Source organism: Coregonus clupeaformis, chromosome 37, assembly GCF_020615455.1.
Source record: "Coregonus clupeaformis isolate EN_2021a chromosome 37, ASM2061545v1, whole genome shotgun sequence".
NCBI classification, from domain to species: domain Eukaryota; kingdom Metazoa; phylum Chordata; class Actinopteri; order Salmoniformes; family Salmonidae; genus Coregonus; species Coregonus clupeaformis.
In genome coordinates, this window is record NC_059228.1 from 15,016,070 (window position 1) to 15,034,028 (window position 17,959).

Here is a 17,959-nt window from a genome sequence, read left to right on the forward strand (position 1 = left end):
AAACAGGACAAATATAAGCACCCAAAAATGTTTCTTAAACGGAAGCAAATTAAATGGCAAGGGACTTACAGTGCTATGAAAAAGTATTTGCCCCCTTTCTAATTTTCTGTACTTTTGCATATTTGTGATACTGAATGTTATCAGATCTTCAACCAAAACCTAATATTAGATAAAGGGAACATAAGTGAACAAATAACACAACAATTACATATTTATTTCATTTATTTCATAAACAAAGTTATGCAACACCCAATTCCCCTGTGTGAAAAAGTAATTGCCCCCTTACACTCAATAACTGGTTGTGCCACCTTTAGCTGCAATGACTCCAACCAAATGCTTCCTGTAGTTGTTGATCAGTCTCTCACGTCGCTGTGGAGGAATTTTGACCCACTCTTCCATGCAGAACTGCTTTAACTCAGTGACGTGTGGGTTTTCAAGCATGAACTGCTCGTTTCAAGTCCTGCCACAACATCTCAATTGGGATTAGGTCTGGACTTTGACTAGGCCATTCCAAAACTTCCAATTTGTTGCTTTTTAGCAATTTTCATGTAGACTTAATTGTGTGTTTTGGATCATTGTCTTGCTGCATGACCCAGCTGCGCTTCAGCTTCAGCTCACAGACGGATGGTCTGACATTCTCCTGTAGAATTCTCTGATACAGAGCAGAATTCATGGTTCCTTCTATTAAGGCAAGTCGTCCAGGTCCTGAGGCAGCAAAGCGTCCCCAAACCATCACACCACCACCACCATGCTTGACCTTTGGTATGATGTTCTTACTGTTTTCGCCAGGCATTATTGGAACCATGTCTGCAATTACTTTTTCACACAGGGGAATTGGGTGTTGCATAACTTTGTTTATGAAATAAATGAAATAAATATGTAATTGTTGTGTTATTTGTCCACTTATGTTCCCTTTATCTAATATGAGGTTTTGGTTGAAGATCTGATAACATTCAGTATCACAAATATGCAAAAGTAGAGAAAATTAGAAAGGGGACAAATACTTTTTCATAGCACTGTACCTGAATTTGTCCAATAGAAACTCTCGTTTAACTGTTTGGACTAATGATTACACTCCAGGTCTGCTACTCAGTGACTAGGAAAGGAAAGGGGGATACCTAGTCAGTTGTACAACTGAAAGTGTTCAACTGAAATGTGTCTTCCGCATTTAACCCAACCACTCTGAATCAGAGAGGTGCGGAGGGCTGCCTTAATCGACATCCAATATTTGATCTTATTCACAACCAATGGTTCATACAGTATCATATGTATACATCTTTTTGGTTGCTGCCTCCCTTCATTTTGGCTGCACAGAGATTGAGAAATCTTGTCAGTACAGTTGGCACACTGGTACACTGGTAAGAATGGTTCATACAGTATCATATATATACATATGTGGACAAAACATTAGGAACACCTTTTGCCCTAAGAATAGCCTCAATTCGTCAGGGCATGGACTATACAAGGTGTGGAAAGCATTCCACAGGGATACTGGCCAATGTAGACTCCAATGCTTCCAACAGTTGTGTCAAGTTGGCTGGATGTCCTTTGGGTGGTGGACCATTCTTGGATACACACATGAAACTGTTGAGCGTGAAAAACCCAGCAGTGTTGCAGTTCTTGACACACTCAAACCGGTGTGCCTGGCACCTACTATCATACCCCGTTCAAAATCATCTAAATTAATATATTCCAAAATAATTAAATATTCATTGATATTTATATAAATAAAATAAAACATCTCTTCAGTTTCAAGTTTTAAGTTTTATTGTCACATGCACAAGTACAGTGAAAATCTCCTCTTCATCTCGCCATAATGGATATATGTTGGATACCAAAGAAAATGTTTAATTGGCTCCAACAATGTTTGCTGAGTTGGTTGTCACTACTGCCTCTTCTAAAATGTATCTCTGCTTCAATGTATGTATCACAGCAACATTTTTATGCAATTATTTTAATCCATTCTCATCTTTTCCGCCGGGTTTTTCAGAACGTACGCCCATTGAAAATCAGGTGTGTCTTGGGGTAAGGCCCGCCCCGTTTTACCTTACATGGCATTGTATGGGAATTTGATTGACAGCAGGCAGCAGCTGCTGAACAGCCCAGATATGGCGCAGGATACAGTATAACTGGAGAAGAGCGAGAGAGTTACGGTAGTTTTCCTAGCAGTTGAGTTGGTATAGTGCATTATATAAATGACTGGAAATAGCTCATATTTTAGGGCAGGGTTTCGTCGGAATAACGCAAAAATGGACGAAGTTGCCAAACGTAAGTAAGCTGGGGAAATGTATCGCTGTTTAGTGCAGTCAACAGCCAAAGGTAACAATTATGGCTTCTTGTGCCTTTTCCTATTTGTGATAAAAAACTGCTCGCCCATGCCATTAGATGTCATGGCTGTTCTGCTGAATTCATACAAGTGACAATTAAGAAGTTAGTTCCTTGTTCGCTTATCGGGCAGGGGGGTCATTTTGGAGAAATTAAGCCGAGGATACGTTAACTAACCAGTCTGCTAACGTTAGCTAGTTAGCTACCGAACTAAAGCGAACTGCAATGGAGCCAAAGCACAAAGAGTTGTTAGACCAATGGCACCAAAACTTGCTGGACTCAATAACAGACGCAGACCGGTTGATTGAGTTGCTGATACTCTCCGGTACTCTGAGCCAGCTCGACCGCTTCGAACTGGACCAAAACTGCTCTTCCTGCGCGGAGAAAGTGGACCACCTATTGAAGATGCTTGTGAACAAGGAAAGCGACCATTTCCTCGAACTGTGTGTGGCCTTGGAGAAGACGTACCCTGAGCTGTATTCTGCACTCTTTAGTAACGGCGGTGGACCGGTTGACCATTCGTCTGGTAAGCTACCATGCACGCATGCAACACTTTTGCACATCAAAACGTAGGACGCATTCTTGCTTCATTCCTCCACACAACATTAGAGATGTTGAAGTGCTACTATACCCAAAGTCTCGTAGTGCACTTACAGGGTGGTCCCCCGTGCAATACTTCTAAAAGCTAGTCTACATAGCAAGATAAGGCTGTTTCTTTCCAACCCTAGCCACATGATCCCTATGGATCATTGACTAGCTAAGTCATTCTCATATGTTTATTAGTAGAGCATGTTGACATTAGGGGTGTTGATATGCAGCATTCAAAGCCATAATACCAGAACTCCAGGTCCTTGTGTGGCCCTAGTGGTTTATTTCAGGATGGAACTTTTTTAAAGGTGAAAATTGCTGTGGAATGAACAATGTGATGCTGAAACAGAATGGAACTTTGGTAACATTTTAGGTTGTTACCAAAGTTCCATTCTGTTTCAGCATCACATTGTTCATTCCACAGCAATATTTTGCCTTCAAAAAAACCAAATGATCACCAGCAGAGGCATAGAGACCACGGGCTCTATAACCAGACTCTTATCACTATTTATTATAGTGCGTGTGGACTCTGCTACTGTGTGGCTAGGCAGTAGATGCTAAATGAACACACTTGCCATTCCTCCTTTTGAATGAGAAGCATGCGCTATGCACTTTCCAAACATATCCAGGTCACAACATATTTTCATTACAGTTGCAATGCACATATCCTGTAGTAAAATCATGGAGTAGCCTGCATAGTGGGTCAATTCTACAATGTATAGGATACAGATTCTACTATGTATAGGATACAGATTCTACTATGTATAGGATACAGATGGGGCTATTTCACTGTATGTAGGTTACATTTTTTCCATCAAACTATAATGAACAGAAATATAAACGCAACAATTTCTGAGTTACAGTTCATATAAGGAAATCCGTCAATTGAAATAAATAAATTAGTCCCTAATCTATGGATTTCACATGACTGGGAATACAGATATGCATCTGTTGGTCACAGATACCTTAAAAAAAAAAAAGTAGGGGCATGGCTCAGAAAACCAGTCAGTATCTGGTGTGACCACCATTTGCCTCATGCAGCGTGACATATCTCCTTCGCATAGAGTTGATCAGGCTGTTGATTGTTGCCTGTGGAATGTTGTCCAACTCCTCTGCAATGACTGTACGAAGTTTCTGGATATTGGTGGGAACAGGAACACGTTGTCGTTCACTTCGATCCAGAGCATCCAAAACATGCTCAATGGGTGACCTTGTCTGGTGAGTATGCAGGCCATGAAATAACTAGGACATTTTCAGCATCCAGGAATTGTGTACAGATCCTTACGACATGGGGCCGTGCATTATCATGTTGAAACATGAGGTGATGGCGGTGGATGAATGGCAAGACAATGGGCCTCAGGACCTCGTCACGGTATCTAAATGCATTCAAATTGCCATGGATAAAATGCAGTTGTGTTCGTTGTCTGTAGCTTATGCCTGCCCATACTATAACCCCACCGCCACCATGGGGCACTTGTTCACAACGTTGACATCAGCAAACCGCTCGCCCACACGATGCCATACATGTGGTCTGTGGTTGTGAGGCCAGTTGGACTTACTGCGAAATTCTCTAAAATTACGTTGGAGGCGGCTTATGGTAAAGATATGAACATTAAATTATCTTGCAACAGCTCTGGTGGACATTCTTGATGTCAGCATGCCGATTGCACGCTCCCTCAACTTGATACATCTGTGGCATTGTATTGTGTGACAACTGCACATTTTAGTGTCCTTTTATTGTCCCCAGCACACGGTGCACCTGTGTAATGAGCATGCTGTTTAATCAGCTTCTTGATATGCCACACCTGTCAGGTGGATGGATTATCTTGGCAAAGGATAAATGCTCACTAACAGGGATGTAAACACATTTGTGGGCAAAATCTGAGAGAAATAAGCTTTTTGTGTGTATGGAACGTTTCTGGGATCTTTTATTTCAGCTCATGAAACATAGGATGAACACTTTACATGTTGCATTTATATTTTTGTTCAGTGTAATTCAATTGTCCTTTTTACTTGAAGTTTATTAGGGGAAATGAAATGCAGTAGCCTATTCTGTTTAGGGTTAGATGACAATTTCCCAAGTTGTCATCAATGGTTTGCAATACTAATATCATCTAATTTGCGTTTACGTTCGAAGACAAGTTCTTCCTGGCTCTTATATTATACGCTCACAGATAGCCTGACTTGTTTCCATGGAAACGCTCTCGCGGCTGATGCGCCCTTTCATATCGACCCTAGCGTGGCATGCATGCGTATAACCATGCTTATAAATCAGTAACAGGGCGCCAGTCATATTCTCTATTTTCCATTGTACAGTAGTATGCATATAAGCTAGTACTATACCCCCAGTTATTGTCCTACAAGACCAGGGGTCCCCAATTACATTCAGCCGTGGGCTGTTTTTTAATTTTGTATTGGTGAAACCTTTACTAGACCATTTTAAAATGTTGCATCTGAATGACACATTCATTCAGCCTGTATGTACTTTCTCAAAATAAAGGCTGAAACCAACCGTTCCCAGGCAGTTTAAAGGTGGACTACAGTTGACTCCTGATAAGTGCACATCATATGTATGCATTAGGGATGACCTTTCCCTTTCAAGACGATGCATATCTAGATACGTACAGGAACGATACGTTTTAGTTTGAAACGATTTGGTTTGATTAGAGATTGAATCGATTCGATGCACTAACATTTGTTGCATTAACGCATACATTTTCCATTCTAAATTATAATCTGCTTCTGATGGAGCTCATGAATGAGCTGGTTCTCTAAATGATGTATGTCTATGGTATATACTATGTAGGCATCTGATCTGAGGTATAATGGAGACTAGGCATCTATCACCCCACTATCAGATTTTTTTTTTTTTTTTTGGGGGCAAAGCAGTTTATGTTTTTTGGCCCCCCACTTTGGTATTGAATTTGCCATCACACACGAATTAACTTGTTTATCGTTTGCAAATTAGCTATGACATAGCCAATGAATATATACAGTGCCTTCGGAAAGTATTCAGACCCCTTTGACTTTGTCCACATTTTGTTAGGTTGCAGCCTTATTCTAAAATTGATTAAATTGTTTTCAATCTACACACAATACCCCATAATGACAAAGCAAAAACACGATTTTAGAAATGTTTGCTAATTTATTAAAAATAGGAAAATGAAATATAATAATTACATAAGTATTCAGACCTTTTACTCAGTACTTTGTTGAAACACCTTTGGCAGCGATTACAGCCTCGAGTCTTCTTGGGTATGACGCTACAAGCATGGCACACCTGTATTTGGGGAGTTTCTCCCATTCTTCTCTGCAGATCCTCTCAAGCTCTGTCAGGTTGGATGGGGAGCGTCGCTGCACAGCTATTTTCAGGTCTCTCCAGAGATGTTCGATATGGTTCAAGTCCAGGCTGTGGCTGGGCAACTCAAGGACATTCAGAGACTTGTCCCGAAGCCACTCCTGCGTTGTCTTGTCTGTGTGCTTAGGGTGGTTGTCCTGTTCGAAGGTAAACCTTCTACCCAGTCTGAGGTCCTGAGTGCTCTGGAGCAGCTTTTAATTAAGGATCTCTGTACTTTGCTCCGTTCATCTTTCCCTCGATCCTGACTAGTCTCCCAGTCCCTGCTGCTGAAAAACATCCCCACAGCATGATGCTGCCACCACCATGCTTCACTGTAGGGATGGTGCCAGGTTTCCTCCAGACGTGACGCTTGGCATTCAGGCCAAAGAGTTCAATCTTGGTTTCATTATACCAGAGAATCTTGTTTCTCATGGTCAGAGTCCTTTAGGTGCCTTTTGGCAAACTCCAAGCGGGCTGTCATGTGCCTTTTACTGAGGAGTGGCTTCCGTCTGGCCACTCTACCATAAAGGCCTGATTAGTGGAGTGCTGCAGAGATGGTTGTCCTTCTGGAAGGTTCTCCCATCTCCACAAAGGAACTCTAGAGCTCTGTCAGTGACCATCGGGTTCTTGGTCACCTCCCTGACCAAGGCCATTCACCCTCGATTGCTCAGTTTGGCCGGGCAGCCAGCTCTAGGAAGAGTCTTGGTGGTTCCAACCTTCTTCCATTCAAGAATGATGGAGGCCACTGTGTTCTTGGGGACCTTCAATGCTGCTGAATGTTTTTGGTACCCTTCTCCAGATCTGTGCCTAGACACAATCCTGTCTCGGAGCTCTACGGACAATTCCTTTGACCTCATCGCTTGGTTTTTGCTCTGACATGCACTGTCAACTGTGGGACCTTTATATAGACAGATGTGTGCCTTTCCAAATCATGTCCAATCTAGTTGTAGAAACATCTCAACGATGATCAATGGAAACAGGATGCACCTGAGCTCAATTTCGAGTATCATAGCGACGGGCCTGATATATATATATATATATATATATATATATATATATATATTTCTATTTTTTGTTTTTAATAAATGTGAAACAATGTCTAAACCTGTTTTCGCATTGTCATGATGGTGTATTGTGTGTAGATTGTTGAGGAAATTGTTTTATTTAATCCATTTTAGAATAAGGCTGTAACGTAACAAAATGTGGAAAAAGTCAAGTTGTCTGAATACTTTCCAAAGGCGCTGTAGCACAACTTTGGAGAGAGAAAGACTTTCATTATGTTGAGGAGCTAACACAAGTCTTGGTCCTCTGTAGCTCAGCTGGTAGAGCACGGCGCTTGTAACGCCAAGGTAGTGGGTTCGATCCCCGGGACCACCCATACACAAAAATGTATGCACGCATGACTGTAAGTCGCTTTGGATAAAAGCGTCTGCTAAATGGCTTATTATTATTATTATTATTATTATTATTATTATTATTATTATTATTATTATAAGTCTTCAGGTCCCACGCAAGTTCAAATAAAATGCAATTTTATTTGTCACATGCTTTGTAAACAACAGATGTAAACTAACAGTGAAATGCTTACTTATGAGCAGAGAAAAATAAACCATCTTTTAAACTTGCAACCTTGGTGTTTTAATGCTGTAGATGAGAGGCGCTGCAGCAGGGCTGTATGTATGTAACCTTGACTGTGTCCCACAATGCCCCCTATTCCCTTATGGAGTGCACTACTTTTGACCAGAGCCCTATGGGCCCTAGTCAGTAGTTCACGAAATTGAGGATATGGTGTAGGCCGTCATTGTAAATAAGAATTTGTTCTTAACTGACTTGCCTAGTTAAAAAAGGTTCAATATTATTTATTTTTAAATGGTCCCATGTAGTACGCAGCCCTAGTGAGTCCATGGTGGTTATTCACCAGAGCATTAGCTCTACTCTGCCTGCCTGTTGTAATGTGTCTCTGTGAGACGTGTATCATCATGCCTCCACTGCCCTCTCCTCTGTATTAACTCCTCTGCTGCCTCAGCACAGAGAGAGGGAGGCAGCTGTAGTCAAGATAATCAGAGGGATTTTTGAATGCTTTTCAAGTGCAGCGATTCAGGCTGATGCGATTACTGCGTTTAACCAGGCTGCCTGGCTGCTGAGAGAGCGGAGTCGAGCCTCCTAGTTGCTCCAGGCAGAGAAAGAGAGGGAGCGTAGAGATGAAAGACTTAGCTCCTGTGTGTGTGTGATCTGCGCTGATAGCAACCTGCTCTCAAGCCGTCCTCTCATACTGATATACTCTCCTTTCCTCGCTGGCAGACTCCTCCCTTCACTGAGACACACAGTGCATGCATCATACACTGTACAAACACACACAAGACACACCCCTCTAACTTAAAGGCGGACCCACGCTTGCACGCACGTAGACAGTGACGGTAGTGGAGGAGGAGCGGGTCTTTGGTTCTCCTTCTCCAACCCTCCTAATATGGCTGCTGTAGGAAACATGGAGAAATGTACCTTCATTTCATGCACCTTTAGCATAATTGAATCTCAGATTATGAAAAGCTTTATTAAAGGTTCAAATCCAGGCATATGCCACATCATTGCGCAAAACGCAGGGCCCTAATGCCACGTTTGTTTTATGTGAATTCTTTCAATGGGATATTAAATCTATCAATCCGTCAAACTACCAATATGAGAATTGTGTTTTATATTTAGTCAATGTGAGATTATATAGCCTAATTAGATCACCAGTATATTTGCCTTGTATAACAAACCATGCTATAGCATTTCAAGCTGATTTCATTCATACACATTTAGTGCAATAGGCCTAATCAAAACCAATTTCATGCCTCCTAGTCCTCTGCAGTGCTTTTAGACTTCTCCTAGTCCTCTGCAGTGCTTTTAGACTTATCCTAGTCCTCTGCAGTGCTTTTAGACTTCTCCTAGTCCTCTGCAGTGCTTTAATATACTTCTCCTAGTCCTATGCAGTGCTTTGTAAGAGACTTCTCCTAGTCCTCTGCAGTGCTTTGTTAAGAGACTTCTCCTAGTCCTCTGCAATGCTTTGTAAGAGACTTCTCCTAGTCCTCTGCAGTGCTTTGTAAGAGACTTCTCCTAGTCCTCTGCAATGCTTTGTTAAGAGACTTCTCCTAGTCCTCTGCAGTGCTTTGTTAAGAGACTTCTCCTAGTCCTCTGCAGTGCTTTGTAAGAGACTTCTCCTAGTCCTCTGCAGTGCTTTGTAAGAGACTTCTCCTAGTCCTCTGCAGTTCTTTGTAAGATACTTCTCCTAGTCCTCTGCAGTGCTTTGGTGTTTCACCTATAGAGTAGTTATACCTGTATAGGCCTCTTGCTCTCTCCACTGACTGACTGACTGTGACGTTGATTTAAACACACACAAAGAGGAGGGCGTGATGCAATGCTCCCTGACAGGATGCTGTGTCTGTGTCCACACATCTCCTGCTCTCTCTGTGTGTGTATATAGAAGATGGACCATTGCCTCTGGGCGACTGTGCTACACCTCAACTCGGCTCAGGTGTGTGCCGTGTACTCTGAAAACACCTGTTTTTACAACTGCTGATCTGTGGTGAGGTGAGAGCCCGTCATTAAGAGAAGACCTCTCTTTCTCTCCCCGTTTCTCTCTTTCTATGCCCTTATCTCTCTTTTTTTAGTCTCTTCCTCAGACTTAGCTTCTGTTTTTTAAGTGTAGCAGGCCCAAAATGCCCAATCAGCAGCTTGCTGTTCTCTGTGTGTGTGTACGGACTAGGACAGGACCAGTGGGTCTGTCTGTCTGTCTGTCTGCCTGCCTGTCGACCCGTGTCTCACTCCCGGCAGCACATAAACCATGGGGACGCAATGAGTTATGTCCTGACACTGTGCCACTACTACCAACCAATGCTCTTATCTCTCTCCTGGGATCTGACTACTGTAGCGCCTAGCTACAATCGCTCTGTTTCTCTATCTTTCCTCTCCCCCTTTCTCTCCCTGCATGTCTCTAGATTAGGCCATCAATCCATCCATCGTACACCCAGCCTGTCTGCTGGATATGATGTCATTTCCTAGGCCTTCCGTTATACTACATGTCACTGGGCAGTTTGTCTATTGTACTACCGTGGTGTATCCACTCCAGCATAACGGGTTACAACTAGGGGTTGGAAGTTGGGATCCTTAACGTTAAGAAAAATCCAGAACCGAAAAACGATTTTTCATAATTAAAATCACAGTGCATTATCACAAAACCATATTTTCCGTGTTATAGCCTAACTAGATTATATGGCTATAAAGGCCTGGGGAATTTAAATAAAGCCAGAGGCAAACTTTAGACTACTTTGGTGAATTTGCGAGGCATGAAAGATAATTAAGACATTGCGAGATGCAGATTACCAAGACGTATGCGCACGGTTCTGCCTGCCTCTCCTCTCTCCCTCCCTCGCCCTGGCCTGCCTGCCCCTCCTCTCTCTCCCTCCCTCGCCCTGGCCTGCCTGCCCCTCCTCTCAATTCAATTTCAATTTAAGGGCTTTATTGGCATGGGAAACGTATGTTAACATTGCCAAAGCAAGTGAAGTAGATAGTAAACAGTAAATATTAACAGTAACATTACACTCAGAAAAGTTCCAAAAGAATAAAGACATTTCAAATGTCATATTATGTGCAAATATTTAAAGTACAAAAGGGAAAATAAATAGCTCAGTTGGTAGAGCATGGCGCTTGCAATGCCAGGGTTGTGGGTTCGATTCCCACGGGGGGCAGTATGAAAAATGTATGCACTCACTAACTGTTAAGTCGCTCTGGATAAGAGTGTCTAAATGACTAAAATATAAAATATTTACAGTGGTGTTTGTTGTAATCAAATTTTATTTGCCACATGCGCCGAATACAACAGGTGTAGACATTAAAGTGAAATGCTTACTTACAAGCCCATAACCAACAATGCAGTTCTTCACTGGTTGCCCTTTACTTGTGGAAACAGGTCACTAATCTTGCTGCTGTGATTGCACACTGTGGTATCTCACTCAATAGATAATGGAGTTTACCAAAATTGGATTTGTTTTTGAATTCTTTGTGGGTCTGTGTAATCTGAGGGAAATATGTCTAATATGGTCATACATTTGGCAGGAGGTTAGGAAGTGCAGCTCAGTTTCCACCTTGGCGGCCTTTCTCAATAGTAAGCAATGGCCTCTCTCTCCCTCGCGCTGGCCTGCCTGCCCCTCTCTCTCTTCCTTGCGCTGGCCTGCCTGCCCCTCTCTCTCTCTCCCTCGCGCTGGCCTGCCTGCCCCTCTCTCTCTCTCCCTCGCGCTGGCCTGCCTGCCCCTCTCTCTCTCTCCCTTGCGCTGGCCTGCCTGCCCCTCTCTCTCTCTCCCTCGCGCTGGCCTGCCTGCCCCTCTCTCTCTCTCCCTCGCGCTGGCCTGCCTGCCCCTCTCTCGCTCTCTCCCTCGCGCTGGCCTGCCTGCCCTCTCTCTCTCTCCCTCGCGCTGGCCTGCCTGCCCTCTCTCTCTCTCCCTCGCGCTGGCCTGCCTGCCCCTCTCTCTCTCTCCCTTGCGCTGGCCTGCCTGCCCCTCTCTCTCTCGCTCCCTCGCGCTGGCCTGCCTGCCCCTCTCTCTCTCTCGCTCCCTCGCGCTGGCCTGCCTGCCCCCCTCTCTCTCTCCCTCGCGCTGGCCTGCCTGCCCCTCTCTCTCTCTCCCTCGCGCTGGCCTGCCTGCCCCTCTCTCTCTCTCCCTTGCGCTGGCCTGCCTGCCCCTCTCTCTCTCTCCCTCGCGCTGGCCTGCCTACTTTCTTTTTATCAATGAAGGGGCCAGTCTTAAGAGCACGGGGTAGGCTACTCTTAGTTGCAGAATGGGTAGGGGTGTTTTTGTCTCATGAAATGAAATTACAGTAGGCTACCGGTATAGCCTGTATCGATGACCCTTTTCAGATATAATGGTATGTGCCCCCTTGAAAGCACCTCGGCTACGGCATGTTTGTTTTTCTGTTAGGGTAGGCTACACTACAGCTTTTTAAACACCGATGCAAAACCTTCTCTGTAGACATGAACGGCATTTTACTTGTCTGTAAAATAATGCCACTTCTGAAGCGGAACAAACTTCCATCACTAAGTGACCAGAACTGTCAATCCTAGCCTGCCTGCTGCCTGCGTGCAGACCACTCTTTCCTTTGTTAAATATCATGACTTACTAAGACATTTAGTAGAAAGAAAGCACATCTAGCTACCCTACTATTAGAAATCTGCATAAACAAAACAGCAGGACATCAATCAGCAACTTTAATTGTTGTCAGGGAAACAATAGAACATTGTATGCCGGAGCAAAATTATACTGTCAGAAAAGGTACAGACACTTCTGAAAAGCGTCTGTACCTTATCCACATGTTGGGCCTCCCATGTGGCGCAGCGGTCTAAGGCACTGCAGTGCTTGAGGCGTTACTACAGCTCCGGGTTCGATCGCGACCAGGAGACCCATGAGGCGACGCACAATTGGCCCAGCGTCGTCTGGGTGAGGGGAGGGTTTGGCCGGTCGGGATGTCCTTGTCCCATCGCGCTCTAACGACTCCTTGTGGGGGCCGGGCGCATGCACGCTGACTTCGGTCGCCTACGGTGTTTCCTCCGACACATTGGTGCGGCTTGCTTCCGGGTAAAGCGAGCAGAGTGTCAAGAAGCAGTGTGGCTAGTCAGGGTCGTGTTTTGGAGGACGCATGGCTCTCGACCTTCTCCTCTCCCGAGTCCGTACGGGAGTTGCAGCGATGGGACAAGACTGTAACTACCCATTGGATACCACGAAATCGGTACATGTTACTATACTTTGTTCTGTCTGTAAAGTGTAGATATAACTTAATTGCCCGGCCCTAGCGGTCATATGTAATTGGATTATTGTTCTGCATTGTGAATTATGATTTTTTTTTCCTTATCGTTTTCATAGAAAACAATTTCTTTTTTTTGGTATATATTTCTTAATGGCTCTTTTAAAAGCTAATATTTTTTCCCCATTTGTCACATCCCAAGTTACAACTAAAATTGGTAAAGATTGCTCTATTTTGTCAGAAAAATGTTTTATATAGATTATAGGAAATTACTAGACTTGTAGCAGGAACGATCATTGCTGGAGGTGTTGTGACTGCCTGTCAAGGCGTCAGTGTAATGCGGTAGGACGAAGTCAGGCGCAGGACACAGAGCTAATTGAAAAACGTACTTTACTCGTAGGTATCTTAAAGAACAAACCTCCACGCAGGGAGGAACACACCCGCTCACATACGACAACCAAAACATGGACAAACACGCACAACACACAGTGTGAGCCAGAGGGTGAATTAGGGAAGACATAATTACATGATGGGAAACAGGTGAGACCAATACAGACAAAACAAGTAGAACATAGAAACATGGATCGGTAGCAGCTAGTACTCCGGTGACGACGAACGCCGAAGCCTGCCCGAGCAAGGAGGAGGGGCAGCCTCGGCTGAATTCGTGACACAGCCCACTTATGTTGGCCATCTGATTAAGGCCACAAGATTGACCTGTGTTTTAACCGGGTCAGTGGTGCCATCGTCCCAATTGAACTAAATTGATCTCTGTTAGATCATTTAAAGGTGTGAACTGAATGCCTTGCCCCTTTGTTTTCAATGCAGTGGGCTGATGTAAATGTTGACTTGGAAGTGGTGAGAGAGGTGGTCTCTCCTCTCCTTGATCTGAATGCTGTGTGTGTGTGTGTGTGTGTGTGCATGGTTTGTGTTGTGACTGTGCCAGAAGGCAGAACAGCAGTAAGAACAGGGCTTCATGACCGTTTACACGTGTTGTTGCTGTGCTTCCTAATCACCCTGTGAGGCAGAGGAAATGCCACGGTCTAAATGCTCTGTGTGGTGAGGTCATGGTAATAAACAGACAGAGCTACTCTCCTCTACCCCTTTCTCTCTCTCCCCCTCTCTCTCTCTCCCCCTCTCCTCTCATCTCATGTGCTTTATTGGCATGGGAAACGTGTGTTAACATTGCCAAAGCAAGTGAAGTAAACAAAAGTGAAATTAACAATAAATATTAGCAGTAAACATTACACTCAGAAGTTTCAAAAGAATAAATACATTTCAAATGTCATATTATGACTATATACAGTGTTGTAATGATGTGCAAATAGTTAAAGTACAAAAGGGAAAATAAATAAAGATAAATATTACAAACATGTAATGGTGTTTGTTCTTCACTGGTTGCCCTTTTCTTGTGGCAACAGGTCACAAATCTTGCAGCTGTCTGTACATAGTCAAAGCTTTCCTTCATTTTGGGTCAGTCACAGTGGTCAGATATTCTGCCACTGTGTACTCTCTGTTTAGGGCCAAATAGCATTCTAGTTAGCGCTGTTTTTTTGTTTTGTTAATTCTTTCCAATGTGTCAAGTAAATCTCTTTTTGTTTTCTCATGATTTGGTTGGGTCTAATTGTGTTGTTGTTGTTGTCCTGGGGCTCTGTGGGGTCTGTTTGTGTTTGTGAACAGAGCCCCAGGACCAGCTTACTTAGGGGACTCTTCTCCAAGTTCATCTCTCTGTAGGTGATGGCTTTGTTATGGAAGGTTTGGGAATCGCTTCCTTTTAAGTGGTTATAGAATTTAACGGCTCTTTTCTGGATTTTGATAATTAGCGGGTATTGGCCTAATTCTGCTCTGCATGCATTATTTGGTGTTTTTCATTGTACACAAAGGATATTTTTGCAGATTGGAGAAATGAGTCCCTTGTCAAAAGCCAAGGGTGACGTAATCAGCAGGACTGCGGCCCCAGAGGACCCGAGCAATGCACTTCTGCTATAGAGATTTTATGAGCTGCTAGCATAGTTTGTTTTTTCAACATTAACAGTGGACGTCAACCCATGGCACCAGCTTGCTGCTCAGAAAGTACTTTTCTCACTTACACTGACTTCTAGTATTCTTCAGGGTTAAAGCACCACTAGCTCGACTGATAATAGGCTGTGTGTTCGCTGTAATGCAAGTAGGGGCATTACTGGACAAGCTAGACTGTTGCTGTTCAGCATTTCTGATGGAGCTTATTGTCTGGGGTGAAGGCCAAGTGCCTATCTTTCTGCTAGAGGATCGGAGCGCAGCTCATCTCATTGCGTCTCAATATTCAAACTCTTTACCCCAGCCAAGTCCCAGATCTAGAAATGTAAATCTATACTTGGTCATTTTTATGCTAAATGCCAGCGACCATAATAGTTGGCAATACAGCACTTGAGAGATCTAGAACCAGGCTAACTTTAGCCAGCCTCGACTCCTTCAGTGCTCAAAAGATCTGAAATGACTGGATAGGTATAAGCTAGATATTGATCATGGCACTGTGTTGTTGTAAACCTCTGGTAAGTTACATTGCCTTCGGAAAGTATTCAGACCCCTTGACTTTTTCCATATTTTCTTACGTTACAGCCTTATTCTAAAATGGATTATATAAATAAAAATGTGCAATCGACACACAATACCCCATAATGACAAAGCGAAAACAGGTTTTTAGAAATGTTTGCACATTTATTTAAAATAAACTACGTTATTTACGTAAGTATTCAGACCCTTTGCTATGATACTCGGAATTGAGCTCAGGTCATTGATCATCCTTGAGATGTTTCTACTAATTGATTGGAGTCCACCTGTGGTAACTTCAATTGATTAGACATTATTTGGAAAGGCAAACACCTGTCTATATAAGGTCCCACAGTTGATAGTGCATGTCAGAGCAAAAACCTAGCCATGTCTAAGGAATTGTCCGTAGAGCTCCGAGACAGGATTGTGTCGAGGCACAGATCAGGGGAAGGGTACCAAAAAATGTCTGCAGCATTGAAGATCCCCAAGAACACAGTAGGCCTCCATCATTCTTACATAGAATAAGTTTGGAACCACCAAGACTTCCTGGAGCTGGCCGCCCGGCCAAACTGAGCAATCGGGGGAGAGGGGCCTTGGTCAGGGAGGTGACCAAGAACCCGATGGTCACTCTGATAGAGCTCCAGAGTTCCTCTGTGGAGATGGGAGAACCTTCCAGAAGGACAACCATCTCTGCAGCACTCCACCAATCAAGCCTTTATGGTAGAGTGGCCAGATGGAAGCCACTCCTCAGTAAAAGGCACATGACAGCCCGCTTGGAGTTTGCTAAAAGGCACCTAAAGACTCTCAGACCATGAGAAACAAGATTCTCTGGTCTGATGAAACCAAGATTGAACTCTTTGGCCTGAATGCCAAGCGTCACGTCTGGAGGAAACCTGGAACCATCCCTACGGTGAAGCATGGTGGTGGCAGCATCATGCTGTGGGGATGTTTTTCAGCGGCAGGGACTGGGAGACTAGTCATGATCGAGGCAAAGATGAACGGAGCAAAGTACAGAGAGATCCTTGACGAAAACCTGCTCCAGAGCATTCAGGACCGCAGACTGGGTTAAGGTTCACCTTCCAACAACCCTGAGCACACAGCCAAGACAACGCAGTAGTGGCTTTGGGACAAGTCTCTGAATGTCCTTGAGTTGCCCAGCCGGAGCCCAGACTTGAACCCTATCGAACATCTCTGGAGAGACCTGACAATAGCTGTGCAGCGACGCTCCCCATCCAACCTGATAGATCTTGAGAGAATCTGCAGAGAAGAATGGGAGAAACTCCCCAAATACAGGTGTGCCAAGATTGTAGTGTCATACCCAAGAAGACTCAATGCTGTGATCGCTGCCAAAGGTGCTTCAACACAGTACTGAGTAAAGGGTCAGAATACTTATGTACATTTTTATAAATTAGCAAAAATGTCTAAACCTGTTTTTGCTTTGTCATTATGTGGTGTTGTGTGTAGATTGATGAGGGGGAAAAAACGATTTAATCAATTTTAGAATAAGGCTGTAACGTAACAAAGTGGAAAAAGTCAAGGGGTCTGAATACTTTCCGACAGCACTGTATATAGAGGTTCCTCCACGTTAGTCTTTTCAGATATTTGAATAATGAACGAAGTGGGACTAGGCGAACAACCACACCACTTCTGTTTGTCATTTAGGATGATGTTTTATTCTAAAGCTGTTAGGCTACATTCCACTGATATTCAGGACACGACTGCTCTGTGATGATCAGCTGTTTTATTTACAAAAATATGTTTAGTTTGAATTTCAGTCCTTCTGAGGTCTCAGATTTGTTTGAAACTCTGTTGTTATTGGCCAAGTTCAGGATGTACCATCCCGTTTTCCTTGTACTGACCACGACCCTGCAGACTCTTCTGGTCATGTGACCCATTGCCATGCATGGCCTTCTTGTGAGAGACAGGCCCCCTGAAATAGTCCTTCCAGGCCCAGCCAAACAGCAGTGGCTTTCTCTATCTCACAGACACACACTCACACAGACACACACTCACACAGACACACACTCACACAGACACACACTCACACAGACACACACTCACACAGACACACACTCACACAGACAGTCTGTTCCTGAATTCAGACACAAAGTGAGTGGAGCTGATGGTGGTTAATTAAGCAATAAGGCCCGAGGGGGTGCAGCAGTAAGGGCTCGAACCACCCAGTTTATAATACAGAATATCAGATGGAGTATTGTTTTGGTAATGTAACAATAATAACCTTCCTTCCCTTGAACTTTTGTTCTTCTTCTCTCGTCCTCAGGAAGAGAATGCCTTGCATCAGATCATTAGTTTCTGGGTTGTCGAGATCTTAAGATAGAAAGTGTTCGAAATAGTAGAATCCAATTCCTCAGGTAATCACATATACACATACTAAGATTTTGGGGTAGTTGG

General features: G+C 43.7%; 1 protein-coding gene across 2 annotated transcripts in view; it reads left to right on the forward strand.

Moving 5' to 3' along the window:
* Nucleotides 1–2,118: 2,118 nt before the first annotated feature.
* LOC121553187 (disks large homolog 5-like) overlaps nucleotides 2,119–17,959 on the forward strand; it is an 87,784-nt gene continuing 71,943 nt past the window's right edge. For both annotated transcript variants that reach the window (XM_045211559.1, XM_045211560.1), the window contains exon 1: nucleotides 2,119–2,851. In XM_045211559.1, coding sequence (XP_045067494.1) covers nucleotides 2,551–2,851 — 301 coding nt within the window. In that variant the 5' untranslated portion in view covers nucleotides 2,119–2,550. The remainder of the gene's footprint in view (nucleotides 2,852–17,959) is intronic.